At 40.4% G+C, this 14,300-nt stretch overlaps 1 protein-coding gene across 2 annotated transcripts; it reads left to right on the forward strand.

The window, feature by feature from the left end:
• The first annotated feature begins 475 nt into the window (after positions 1 to 475).
• stx10 (syntaxin 10) lies at positions 476 to 9,350 on the forward strand. Of its 2 annotated transcripts, none has more exons than XM_026304241.2 (9): positions 476 to 542; positions 1,032 to 1,107; positions 2,545 to 2,638; positions 3,083 to 3,177; positions 3,896 to 3,958; positions 5,421 to 5,522; positions 6,528 to 6,634; positions 8,044 to 8,138; positions 8,622 to 9,350. In XM_026304241.2, the coding sequence occupies exons 1-9, from the start codon at positions 508 to 510 to the stop codon at positions 8,696 to 8,698; spliced, it is 744 nt and encodes a 247-aa protein (XP_026160026.1). In that variant the 5' UTR covers positions 476 to 507; the 3' UTR covers positions 8,699 to 9,350. The 2 variants fall into 2 exon arrangements, with proteins under 2 accessions (XP_026160026.1, XP_026160027.1); XM_026304242.2 differs by having other exon boundaries at positions 8,705 to 9,350.
• The last annotated feature ends 4,950 nt before the right edge of the window (positions 9,351 to 14,300 follow it).

Below are 14,300 nucleotides of genomic sequence, written 5' to 3' on the forward strand. Positions count from 1 at the left end.
TAGTGTACAATGTGAGGATGAATGTAAACAAAGGCCTTGGAAGGTGCAAAGGCCAACAGCAGCAGTTTGACAGTAGTGTAAATTATAATGAAGTGCAAACAGTGGTAGATTAGCAGAATATGTCACTGCTGGTTAGTCATTGTTATTGTCATAGGATGATATAGGCTATTGCAGCTGATGAAGGTAGAGCTAGTTCAGATGTAAGGCTTTTATAGACTAGGTGGGCAAAGGTTGTAAATTTGCCCCCTAATGTCTTATTTTATCTAAAACTATAACAAAATGAATAATTACATTTATTGGTTCCATTTTATATCATTAATCTGAAACTGCAATGTATAACTAGTAACAGCTACTATTGCCAGCTGTAGCAAAGTAAAGAGGTGAAGTAGAAGTATGAAGTAGCAGCAGACAGAAATACTGCAGTAAAACTGTAAGTAAATTGAGTAAAAGTACTTTCCTATGCCTGTGAAGTGCGCATGCGCTAGGAGAGAAGCGGAAGAAAGTATCATGTCGATAGAGGACCCATTTTTCGTTGTGAAGGGGTAAGAAACGAACTAATTAATAACTAAAGCTTGACGTTAATCCTGAGGACTTTAGGTTGTTGTGTGTCTGAAGCTTAACCTGACACTAACTCGGTGTTTTGTTAATAACAAAGTTATATTAGGGAAGTTAGCTTAACGGCTAGCTGTAGCTAACTAGCATCAGCGCTAGCAGCGTTAGCAGCTACGTGGACTAGTCAACGTGTGGGCGTTTGTTTAGATTAACAAGTGTCCGAGATTTGTTGTTGGTTCATCTCTCGACACTGAAAACACTCGACCTGAGCCGGAACTTCTCTGCCAGGGAGTTTACAAGACGCTGCGAAGTTGGACAAAGACGCGAAGTGAAGCTTCTGGTGTTTGTTTTGGCTAAACAAGCGTTAGCTTGAAAAACAGCAACCAGGTGTTTGAGGGGGTGGATGAGGACTCGTCCATTAAACTGGCTCCTTTGCTGGTTTTCTTTGTGTGTCTGTCTGTCTGTCTCTATCTATCCAGGGAGGTGCAGAAGGCCCTCAGTCGTGCTCGGGGCCTGTTTGATAGATGGGAAGAACTGTTGCAGGATGGGACACAGGTGAGCCATGTGCATATTCTCACTAACCACAGATAAAACTAACCCATCAGGAAAAGTAATGGATTTCTAGATGACAAAACATAAATAGAACACAACACACACACAAAATAATGTTTGACAGTGTCAGTGCCGTGAAGAAAGTGAGGCCATAAACAACAGAAATTGATTAGGTTAGTCACATTGGTAAGCTAATAGTTAAAAAGTTAAACCAGGTGTCTCCAACCCTGATCCTTGAGCACTACTGTCCTGCTTGTTTTCCAGATATCCTTCCCTTCCCAGGTGTGCTCAGCCAATCAGAAACTGGAAGTGCAGGGATAGTTGGAAAACATCCAGGACAGTAGTACTGTCTCTGAATTAGACATTTGTCCATGGGCTTATCCTGACTGAGCTATGAAAGTGAAATAATTACAAATTTCAAGCATCTGCTTTGTTTATAAGCTGTATACAGTTGGGATGAGCACTTGCAGCCATGCCTCTTTTCTTTTAACCATAAAATCTGCCTGCAGGCTGCAGAGATAAGCTTGAGAGAACTAAACAACCAATATGCACATTGTGCCCAGTGTGGAACAAAGCACTGCGCACGCACGCACACACGCACACACACACACACAGCTCTACCTGCTGCTGCAGAGCAACAAAACAAATAATTCTAGTATCAGTACACTGTGCAATGCTAATACCTACAGTGCTGTGTAAAAAGTTATAGATACAAAACCCAAAGACAGTTTACAGTGATAGATGACAAAAATAATAATTTTTACATGGCAAAATTACTTTGCAATTTAATCTTTTAACATTACTGTTCATATTTACATATTTCAGTGCTTTTCCTGAGATATTGCATATAATTTGAAATTACCATATCTTAAGATGATGCATTGCTAAACCTGGAAACTATTAAGACACATTAAGATAACATCCTTGTAATTTACTGGCATGCATTACCTGGAAAATTAGATTTTATTGTTAATATGGCACTCCCTCCCAATCAGTGGTGAAGATCTGTATTTTACCCTCCAGTGGAGTTTGTCTGATTGAATAGAATGTGTAGGTTGACCTTAAAGCTAGTTTTGCATTGGTCAGGATGAATTGGAGGTAAAGACTCTCTGGAATTACAGTTTTGTGCAGCAGGTTAGGTTTAAGAAAATTCCAGTTTAATTCACTAATTTCCTTCACGAACGAAGTGAAATTTGATCATAGTTGAATGCTAGAAATGCACTTACTACAGTCAATGTGATCACAGATTTGGACTGCATAATTTCTGAGCATCTACAGACAATTTGCATGTGTGTGAACACTAGATATAAGTTCAAACTGTGTCAAAGTCAGTGGAAATTATTCTGGTGTGTGGTGCGGTTGATATGAAACTCTACAGGCTATGTAGAACGTGTATACTGTATATGTATAGATAATGAGTGTTGGTTTTTGTGATCTCAGGTGAGTCGCGATGAGCTGGACTGGAGTGCCAACGAACTGAGGAACTGTCTGAGAGCCATAGACTGGGATCTGGAGGACCTGAGTGAAACCATTAGTATCCTTTCAAACAGCAAAAGATCTCTGTCCCTCATCCTGTTAAACCCATATCTTCACATGACCAACAGTATTTTCAAAACAAACGAGCTTTGTGTCGCTCTCTCACCCCCTCCCTGCCTTTATCTTCCCACAATTTTTATTTCCATGAAAATTAAGGAAAGATCCGAAATATAAAAAGACACTTAAAACTGCATTTATGTTAAATTATGGAAAGAAGACATTAAATACCGTTGACTTTAAAGGAAAGAGAGGTAGTCATAATAATATAATCACGAGTGTATTCAGATATTTTTTCACAATATGTATTAACTTTTTCAAACTTCTCTCCTTAAATCCTTAAATGCATGAAGAAGGTTTTGAAAATAGTGCATAGATTTGAGAGTGACCGCATTAAATGTCATGTGAAATGTCAGCATGTCCTTGGGGTCCTTGACTCTCCCAGGTATTGTGGAGTCAAACCCAGGGAAGTTCAGGCTGGGAGACAATGAACTTCAGGAGAGGAGAGACTTTGTAGAGCGGACCAGAAAATCTGTCCAGGTAAAAATCAACACAAACTTTTTTTTTACTGCCTGTATTTCTGCCATGCTGGAGGAGAGTGACAGTTGTTCTGTGCATGATTGTTATGTGGTCATAGTGTATAACAAAAACACAAAGCAATTCACTGGTGTGTAATTATTTAATATTTATATTTCAGCTTTACTGCTGCACGCAATGTTTGTTTTTATTTTGAAAGGTGTTACCTGTGCTTACAGGTAGCTGTGCTGAAAGAAAGATAACTAGACAAACATCACCTGAAGGCCAACTAAAATAAAACACAGTGAATGTACAGGTTAGGCCAATCAAACATCAGTCAAAGCAGCAGCTCTCAACACCAAAGCGTACAGTAATGTCTGTGTTTCACTTTTTTTTTTTTTTGCAAGGAGACACAAAATTGATTAGCCATCAGTACCTGGGGACTCATTTACCTGCACTACAGCTGTTTAACTCCTGACTTGGCTTATTCACATTTTGGGCACAATGGAAATAATGAGTCAGTTTATGACTGGAGGCTTACAGGCAAAGGTACCATCCTTAAAATAGACCTGAAGAGAATTGAGTCATCTGAGCCAAACATAGGAGCTTTACTGAAAAGAGAATACAAGACTTTGTGGCATTTGATTTGCCAGCTAGTGATTTTGGCACAGCAGCAGAAAATCTCATTAATGAAGCTGTCTGCACTGAGCTGGCCTTTTCAAATGTTTGTTTTTGTGTGCAGGAGATGAAGGACCAGTTGTCCAGCCCATCTGCTGTGGCTCAGGCAGAGAAGAAGAACAGACAGGTGGGTGGAAAATGAAACACAAATACATGCAAAAAGACCACACATACCGGGCAGAATGGAACGGGTTAGTTACACGGTCTGAATTATGTAACTCCAAGAAATGTGAGGTTTTCAGGTTTAGAACTTGCATTCTTTGCACCACCACTTGTACGGCTGTAACCACCATTTCCAGGTTTTCTTGAAGACTTTCAAAGTGTTTCATAAAAAAATGGATTAGGTGTAACATTAGACCTGAAACTTAAGTTTATGCACTAGCATCACAATGCTGTTTGGCATGTTATGGTGCTACAGCAGTCTGAGACATATAACACATAAAAAACATTTGTGGAAAGATTTGTACAAAGTGATAAAACTTGCAGTTCAATACAGACGGCTGATTTTGCCAACAGAGAATAGTGACGGCCTCAGGTCTAGCAGCAACATTACTGAATACTGAGAAAGCAACAGGAACCTCTGTCACTGTATTTATTGCCCATATATATTATGAATTTGGAATATAAACACTTCAGTGCAGATAAGAATTTAAATATTTTCCCCATGTTTAAAGTGTAATTTGATCTCTGAATAAATATGTGACAGGCCCAGTGCCTCCACGAGGTTACAGTCTTTTTTGGATTCCAGAAATCCAAATTGCTGGATGAATGGAAAATAGAGCGACACCTTAACTCTGTTTAGTTCCTTGAGTTTGCCTAAGGTCAGTATTAGCCTCATATAGAGATGTTATGTTCTAGGTTTAACAAATCACAAGGCTTTTAGATACATTGCATTATCTGTAATTTCATACTATATTACACATGTTTTTTTATATTATGTAAAATAATGTACCCATAGGAGTGTATCTTTTTTTTTTTTTTTTTCAAAAACTATTTACTGTTCAATGAATGGATGGTGCTTAGTTTTATACTTTTCAGGGTGTACTAATCCCAAATAGCTGGAAAATACAATGCATAATGGATACAAAATCAGGTCAGGAGGTCAGGTCAAGAGTTTAGTGTAGAGATCATCTAGTTTACCTAGAGATCATCTGTATAGTGGTCATTTAGGCCCAGCATCAGCTTTAATTTAATCGGACTACTTTACTTTTGCTATTTATGTAACGTTAGCATGTCAGCATGGTTATGATAACATGCAAACATTCCTAGTTTAAACAGTACTGAGGTAGCTGTTATAAAAAAAGATCAGCATCTATCATCAACCTTCTTCAGGAACTTTTTTGTTTCAGTCAGTTCATAGTTTTGACAAGGTGACTGATCATTCATCACTGATGTGTGTGTGTACCTTTCAAAGTCCAGCTAAGACCGCCTGTTGGCAGGTCACTCTGACACATCGCAGTTATAATGGACTCAACAGCATGTGTTCAGCTCCAGCAAACATGTGTCCACCAACCGTTTGTCACTTCCAGTGTGTGACACGCACTTTTGTCGTGCTAACCACATGTCTTGTGTGTGCTGTGTTTGTCCAGGCTCTGCTGGCCTCATCGGGCCAGGACAGGTCGACAGGACTGGAGGCTCATCTGGTCTCTGCAAACTCCAGATACATCCAAGAGCAACAGGAACAACAGCAGGTACAGAGAGAGGGGACAGATTGTAACAGGAAAAATTGTGAAGCGTTTAAAAAATATAGCGAAGATGAAAACAAAAATAATGAACATTAGAATGAAAGAAGAGGAGATTGAGAGAGTGGAAAAAGTAGGAAGGGAAAGATGCACCCGTTTTGTTTTTTCTACTTTATTTCGCAGTTTTAGTTTAAGGAATTACAGACATAAGGAACAGTAGGATGAAACCACATGCAGCAGCAAAAAGGTGATCAAGGTTACTTTACAGAAAATATCCCGCTCTCCTCCAGTAAAGTCCCGCTGCACTCATAATGGGCATTTTTCATACTTTTGAAAGTGTGTTAATTTCTGCAGTTCTATAAATTAAGATCTGCTGTGTCAGATGAAAGAATAAAACAGAAGTAAGACTGAATCAGAGAATCATGTTGCCAGAGCAGAAAATGAGCACAGAATAGGATTCCTGCTGAAGTGCTTTTATGAAGACGAGAGAAGTGACATCTTTGTTTTACACAGTATCCTGCTGTGCTAAAGTGAAAGTTTAACCGGTTTAAGGGTTATTTTTGTTGTCAGAGCATGAACTGTTGGTTTCTATTTCCTAAGATGGTAAATGATGAAAATATTTCATCACACATCCTGTCAGGTTGTGCTAGGTAGTGAATCAAAGAATAAACTGCTTGTTCACACAAGAAATATTAGTCCTGACCTTGTGACATTTCAACAGCTCAGCGTAGACACGTTCCTCTCTTTTCTCTCACTGGTTTTGAAACATTTTTTGATTTATTACATTTTAAAATGCCAGTATGATCAGTGAAGTAACTGGACTCACCAAGTTTAATAGAGAAGAAAACAGTACAGGGGGAATGGCCCAAACCCAGTTTTTAAGTCTGTAAATCAGTTTTGGGAATGATACTAAAAGATGCTGCAGAGGATGAAGAACTAAGTTGTTTGTGTGTGTGTGTGTGTGTGTGTGTGTGTGTGTGCGTGCGTGTGCGTGCGTGCGTGTGCGATGTGCAGCTGATCATGCAGGAGCAGGATGAGCAGCTGGAGTTGGTGTCAGGCAGCATCAGAGTCCTCAAAGACATGTCGGGGCGCATCGGGGATGAGCTGGACGAGCAAGCCGTGTGAGTGTACACACACACACACACACAGTTCGATTTGTCATTAAACTTCTGCTGCTTTTTAATTCTAAACCTCGTTTTACTGTAAGTGACATTGATTTTAGCCATAAAGTGGAGCCAAATGAGAAATATATACTATTTAAATTGAATTTAAAACTAATACTGAATCTTCTAGTTCTTCCTTTATCTTTACCAACCAAGCATTACACAGGCTAAGATGATGTTTTGATATATTTATTATCAGAGTAATTGTTAGTAACAACTGTACTCCCTTAACATCAAATACAAAGTTCACGTTAAACCAATGTCAGACATTTTCAATTCCTACTCATTTTCTCAGCTTTATCTAAAAGCGGGGGTCACCAACCCTGGTCCTCAAGGCCCACAGCCCTGCTGGTTTTCCACCTCTCTCTGCCCTTCCAGTGTCTGATTGGCTGAACAAACCTGATCCAGCTAATCAACAGTGTGCAGGGCAGGGATGTCTGGAAAACAAGGAAGGCTTCAAGGACCGGGGTTGGTGACCCCTGGTCTAAAACACTGGGAAATGTAGGAAAGCAAAACTGATGTACAGCAGTTAACAGGGGTGGGAAACCCATATTCCTCAGGGGCCACTACCCACCGCTGATTACCTGGGTCAGGTGTGTTCAGTCGATCAGAAGCTGGAAGCTGCCATCTCAGATGAGGGCGGAGTTGGGGAAGACAAGGTGAATTGATGTCTTCCAGCTTCTGATTGATTTCAACACACCTGTCAGAAGTGGTCAGTGCAAGTATGGTTGGAAAACAAGCAGGGCAGTGGTCCTCGAGGACCAGGTTTGCCCACCCCTGAGTCAGTATGTGAAAATCCCTTTAATATCTGAGTGAGAGCAGGTGCGTGTCTTCAGGAAGCAGAGCTGGAATGAATCTTGCTTATTTTCTCTCCGCCGCTTGAATGTCAGCTGCAGCAGCTGAACACCCTCATGGGGTGAAGCACAGTTAGCAGCATACACAAACTATATCACCTTTGAGTCATCAGTAAACACTGACTCACAGTTGGCTACAAGAAAATGAATGTCCACATTTTCTGACCTTGCTTTGCTGCCTTCAGGCTGCATCCACTTTAAAGCAATTCCGTTTTAATGACCTCTTCAACTCTTCTTTAACTTTATCCTCAGGGCAAACTTTAAATTTGTAGTAACCCCACTACAGGCTCTGCTGAGTCCACTTTAATGCCTCCTGCAAGGCTGCAACAACTCAGAGCATCAGAACACGTTTCATCTCGGCTCTCGCGTCATGTAGAGATGAAAATGATCTTAACAAATTTTCAAGTACATAGAGTTGGCATTGGTTTGACACAAGTGGATAATAGCTACAGGGGAGCAGGGTGTTTTGCTGCGAGTGTTAATGTCCACACTTCATCGTGTCGTGTTGTCCAGGATGTTGGGGGAGTTTGGAGATGAGATGGACCAGACGTCGTCCCGCATGGACTCGGTCCTGAAGAAGCTGGAGAAAGTGTCTCACATGACCAGCAGTAAGTTTACCCACATAAACAAACACAGTTCCTTTTCAGCGCACACTGGTAATTATTTTTAATTTGTATCTAATTGTGCTGTGTTGTCAACACTGAGAAAGCAGACTTATAATTAACTGGCTGCTTTAAAACACAGCAAGGACTCTAATTATTGAATTGATTCTCCACTTTATCAGTCCCTGATGATAAATGCTGTGTTGCACGAAGAAAAACAAAACCTGTATAATGCAGTAAATCATTTCTTTTATAAATAGAAGGACAGTGGTAGTTTCCAAACTACAGGCAAATCAGAGCTGAGTCCAAAAGGAAAATCAGCGGAGGTTTTGCTGGAGAAGAATTGAATGATACTGTGTGTGAGAGTAATTAGCGGTGCTATTAATAACATATTGGATGGCACATTACTCACGTTTTTGCCAATAATTTTACACTGTGGCTGAAAGTGGGATTTCTGTATCTAAAGTTCTCCCCTGCTATGTCCTTCAGGTCGGAGACAGTGGTGTGCTATTGGCGTGCTGGTCACCGTCATGATCGTGGTCCTCATTCTCTTCTTTGCTCTCTGACATCAGTGACCTCTGACCTGTCAACTCCACTCACCGGCTCCTCTCTGTCATGACGGACGGATGGGTCCCTTCACAGTGAGGAGAAACTGGTGACCTGCAGAGAGAAATCAGGATAAATCCTCCTTCCTCTGCTTTTAATGATTCTGGTGGAAACAACTGCTGGTGTCTGTCAGCAACAAAGCTTAGCACTGGGGAAAACCCTGGCAGTGTTACACATTTCATACTGGTGCATTATGGTTATTGTTTGAAGTAATGGTACTTGTGGGGATGTCAGGACAGGAAGCTGCTGCTGCTGCCAGGGCAAAAACACAAACCTGTACAAATTTTAGCCAACGAACTTTGCGTATGACATTTTTAAATTTTAAATGAGTTCAGCAGATAAATCTGTGATGTTGGTAGGAAACTACAGCAGTTGTGGGTTTTTCTTTTCCGTCTTGTTTTCATTATCATCTTTAATTTAAACTGATGCTGCACTCCGTAATGAACCATAAACCCGATGTATGTTGTAGGTGAATTGTAGTTCTGTTCATCAGCCGAGACACTGCTAAATGTAGATTTATTTACTGTTAAATCAAGAAAAACAGCTATTTGTATGTGGGCTAATGGAATTTTGTTCATTGTTGCCTGAAATATATTTTTATACCATTGAAAATGTGCAGTATGTTTATGTGCCTATGTTGGAATCAGGGTGGGAAATTAACTCCAAGTTCCTGTCATCAACTCAATCAGTAGTGGGGCAGCAATAGTTGGCCAGAGGTCTGTGGACTTTCCTTCCAGTCCAGTATGATGGAGCTGAGGTCACAGGGAAACATTTTACAGCTACAGAGGAAGAATGAGTCACTGCTGCAATCAGGTGTTTTTGTGTTTGTGGTCAAAACAGAAGTGATGCCCATCCCAGGTACTAGATGCTGGTTTTGCTCAGCTGCTTGTTACTTTGTGAGAAGTGTACACATACCTGCTTTCCGGCCATCGGACAGAAACGGTTCATTTCTTGCCCTGATAGCGAGTCGTCTCGCTGAGGTGAAGTCAGGTCTGCAGCCAGCCGCCTTTGTTCCCCTGCAGGCAGTTAAGCACACGATTGGCTGAAGGTTTGCTACACTCACTGAGCGATGAGAGAGAGCCATAGCTCAGAGCAAATGGGTTTGCCTGTTTTATTGACAAGCTTTAACTAATGAGGAGGAACAGTTGCTGGGCAGGATGTGGCTACTCACAGCTCAGATTTAGGCCTACAGCTCCCTCTGCTGGAGACTGCGTGTCATGTTATTTCTTTGTGCCATGTCAGGTCACACCACCCGCAGCAGGGTGTGGTGCACTGCTGTAAATATAAACTATGATACTTTAATCAGATTTTTTTGTGTTAATGAACATCTCTCCTGTACTAAGGCTTTATGGCATTTCCCCTGAGACACTCACTCGTTTTTACCAGAGAGGTCAGAGGTCAGATGTTATAGCAGGTGGATTTCATGATTTTCACTAGCAGAGCTTTTATTTTTAGTCCTTACAGTAAGTCATGTGTGTGTTTACTGTGCTTTTACATAATTAAACCCTCGCTCATTAAATGCTTCAGTGGCTGCGAGCATCAATGAAGCATTTGTGGTTTCAAATCAAGTTATGAGTCACGGTACAGTCTCTGCACGCAAAGCAGAGGTTTGTGATGGTAAACGCAGTTTTCTCATCTGCTCTTTCTGCTGTTTGACATTTCAGACTGAAGTGCTTTTCTGTTCATATTAAAACTGTAGCATCACATCCGTACGGGAGTGTTACAGTGAGCCTAATCTGGCCTGTTACCACGTCTGAATTAAAAAACTAAATCTGTGAAGTGGGCTGTGATAATTCCTTAATTGATGTGATGATTTAAAGCAGCAGTTCAGTTTTCCTAAAGAAGTTTAGATGCTGCGATTTTTCACAGTTCTCAGTATATTTAAAACTGCTGTCAACATTAATTTGTTATACACCACTTTATTAGGTACATCTGCTCCAAACTAACGTGTCTCTATAATGTAGTCCAGTATAACACCACTTCTAACCTGACAATGACTATCAAGACATGTAGTGGTGGAACAGTTGTATCATAGTGCAACAGATGTACATAATATAGTGGCCATTTGTCAAATAAAAGTGCATTCAGACCAACGCTGCTGGACCATGCTTACTTACACTGGACTCTGACTCCCTGCCAAGCCTCACACTTGGGGACCTGATCTGACTGTTTAAGAAATGTAAATACAACTATATATCTTTACTTCAAGTGCCAGTGATCAGTGTTTTAGTAAACTCTGGCTGAATGTCGTTTCTGTCATTTTGGAAGGTTACCTGACGTTGTGAATGGCTCGTTTTATTTATAAGTCTCTCGGTGAAACAATAAAGAGGTGAATTTTGGAGAATCTGAATGTGCTCCATTTTACACAGTACTGGCTGCATCAGTAGTCTTGCACGTTTCTGTTCACTGCTACGCTACATTTAAGCATTTAGGGCCTCACTACATGAAGTATGAGTGTTGTTCTGACAAAAAAGCATCACATCTGCATAACGTGACTCACATTTGATTGTTTTCCTATTGGCACCTGGGGAGTTCTGAAATTGTTCACTGGGGTTTTAAGTTTCATTAAACTTGTTTAACATGAAGTGACTGGCAGTGGTGTCTTTTTCTTATAATTGCTCTATACCTAAGATATGCCTTTAACTGATTACGGTAGTTTTGGCTCCAGTTCGGTCTGATTCCTATTTTAGAGAGAAGCTTTCACGAAGTTACAGGAGTGAGTTTTAATTGAGAGGCACTGTTGAAAATGGAAACATCACATTCTATTCTGAGAACCAAACCATCATGTGAAATTACATTTACTCTAGCTGTAATGAGGAGAGCACGGGCCTCTGGTGGCTGCCTGAACTACAAGTAGTTCTGAAAATAACCCAGGGAGCAGTCAGGAGACCGACACTTTCAGACAGACGTCCTGTGAAACTGTAGGAGCAAGAGGCGAACAGCATCACACAGATACATCAGCTGTTCAGCCATGACTGTAAGTCAAATTGCCTGTTTGCCTGCTTATTTGGATTTTCAAAATAAGGTCCCCTTCGATCTGGGATTTTACATTTTAATTTAACTTAATAAATCTCTCCATTCCCAGGATGTCAGTCTTAGATCCTCAAAGATTTGAAAAACACTTCAATATGAAATGTTTCACACTAGAACTAAAATAAGTTAATTAGACTGATGGAAAACTTTCCCAGCTATTTTGCTAAGCGAATCATTTGAGTATTTATTAAACTGCTAAAATGCAATGCACTATATCCATCTATCATCTACATCATCTATCCATCTCTCCATTTCTATTCATCTGTCTATCCATCCATCGATCATGTCAGATGGGGGCGGTCACATGATGGCTCTGCTCTCAGAACAGGATGTGATCAATCTGCATTTCCAGTGTTAAAATTGTTTCACTGCAGTTTCTGAAGCTTTCTCACAAACAAAACGTGTGTGTGTGTGTGTGTGTGTGTGTGTCGGTGCAGTCTCTTACCTGCACAGGTTGGCATCCAGCACAGGATGTCTGGTGTTTTTTTTCCCCCAGGGTGGCTGCACGATAAAAACCCCCAGTTCCATAAAGATTTAAATTGAAAAGTACAGTTACAAACTCCAACCACCAGTTTGTAGAAATCCTTTCCCCCCCCACAGTACAGTTTGAAATTAAACTTGCAGATATGACATCTGAGTCAGATAATCACTTACAGTGAGAATGATTAGTTCACATTATCACATGGCGGCACATCTGCAAGTAGGTATAGTATCTCTGGAACATTCAAGAGAACTCTGACATTTGCAAGTAAAACATGGAAACACCTTTGCTGGGAAAAATCTCACCCAGAAGAGAAAAAGAAAACCCTGCTGTTGATAATTGATCGTGTGAATTTAACAGGTTCATTAACCAAAAAAAGATTTCAGCTCCAGAGCTGAGCCTGAATCTTCACTGTCAGGAAAAAAGGCCAAGATGCCTTTGGCTTTTGCTTAAACATCTACTGACTATATATCAAATAATTTAATAAAGGTAAGAAATGAGACACGACGCATGCATTAAATACCACAATACCAAACTTGGAATAATTAATTTGATACTTACATAAAAAAAGCTGAATAGATTCTTTAGATGATGTTTCCCGTCATCTGGGCCCTTTAAAGAAAAGCTCTGTGACTTCAGAAAGAACAAAGTGTCATTTTAATGAAAGGATGAGAACACAGCAATTTGTTTGCATTAAAAACAGCATTTGTAATCATGCACACTACTAATTGTTTGAATTTATGCAGTTCAGCGTCTGAATGTAGGCCTACTCTGAAATGAAAGCATAGAACAAATGAAGATTCAAGCCACTTTCTGCAGACACAGTTGTGCTCATAACTTTACAAGTCCTTGAAATACTGACGATTTAAAACAATCATGCACAAACTTGTTTTTTTTTTTTAAAGCGAAGTGGTCAGATAGTATCTTTTTTAATTGCAGTTATTATGATTTTAGAAAGGAAGATAAGTTTTGCATGTCCAGTTTTATTTAGCAAAAAAAAAAGGCCAGGATCTCTGACATTGTCCCAGGCAGGGGTATGTAAATCTATAAGCAAGAGACAAACACATTAGTGGGATCTTTTCTATAACAGATATCAAATATTAATCAGAAAGTTCTTCCCACATATGTGTTGCACTTAACATATGTGTTGCATTAACTCTCACCCTTCTGTCCAGTTCATCCCAAACCAGCTCGATGGGGTTTAAGCCTGTTGTTGTGGCCTTGGGTCTGCCAGTCGTCCTTCCTGTCTCTCTCCTCCACTGCCTTTTGATGGGGTAGGAAACTGCTCACTGACACTTTGGCTTTTCTTGCAGCTTCTCCAGTGGAAACACTTTTAAGGGTTGTAATGGTCTGTCTGTCATCCTTTGTTAATTGCCTTCTTCTCACCATGATGACAGCAATATACTACGTGCTCCAGGACATTATTGTCCAAAGGGTGTAGAAACAGAATGTTCCAACGCTGCTTTTATACAGACTGAGGGCAATCAGCAAAAGTTGGAACACCTGTAGGAATTGTTAGCAACAACTTTCAGGGCTTGATTTGCTGCAGAACAACTGTATGTTGTTAATCCTTTACGTCTTCCCAGGAAAAGGACTTTTTGGAAAAACTCAAACTCTGGCAGTTTAACTTTGCTGCTTAACTTTGTTCCAGGTTATTAACTGGACTTAAGAAGCTTAAATTTCTATATTAGAAGAAAATGGGGAAAATGGAGACGTGTCCAAACGTTTGACTGGAATAAGGGGAAAATGGAGACGTGTCCAAACGTTGGACTGGAAGAAAATGGGGAAAATGGAGACGTGTCCAAACGTTGGACTGGAATAAGGGGAAAATGGAGACGTGTCCAAACGTTTGACTGGAAGAAAATGGGGAAAATGGAGACGTGTCCAAACGTTGGACTGGAAGAAAATGGGGAAAATGGAGACGTGTCCAAACGTTTGACTGGAAGAAAATGGGGAAAATGGAGACGTGTCCAAACGTTTGACTGGAAGAAGGGGAAAATGGAGACGTGTCCAAACGTTGGACTGGAATAAGGGGAAAATGGAGACGT

Source organism: Mastacembelus armatus, chromosome 1 (assembly GCF_900324485.2).
Source record: "Mastacembelus armatus chromosome 1, fMasArm1.2, whole genome shotgun sequence".
In the NCBI taxonomy this organism is placed as follows: Eukaryota; Metazoa; Chordata; class Actinopteri; order Synbranchiformes; family Mastacembelidae; genus Mastacembelus; species Mastacembelus armatus.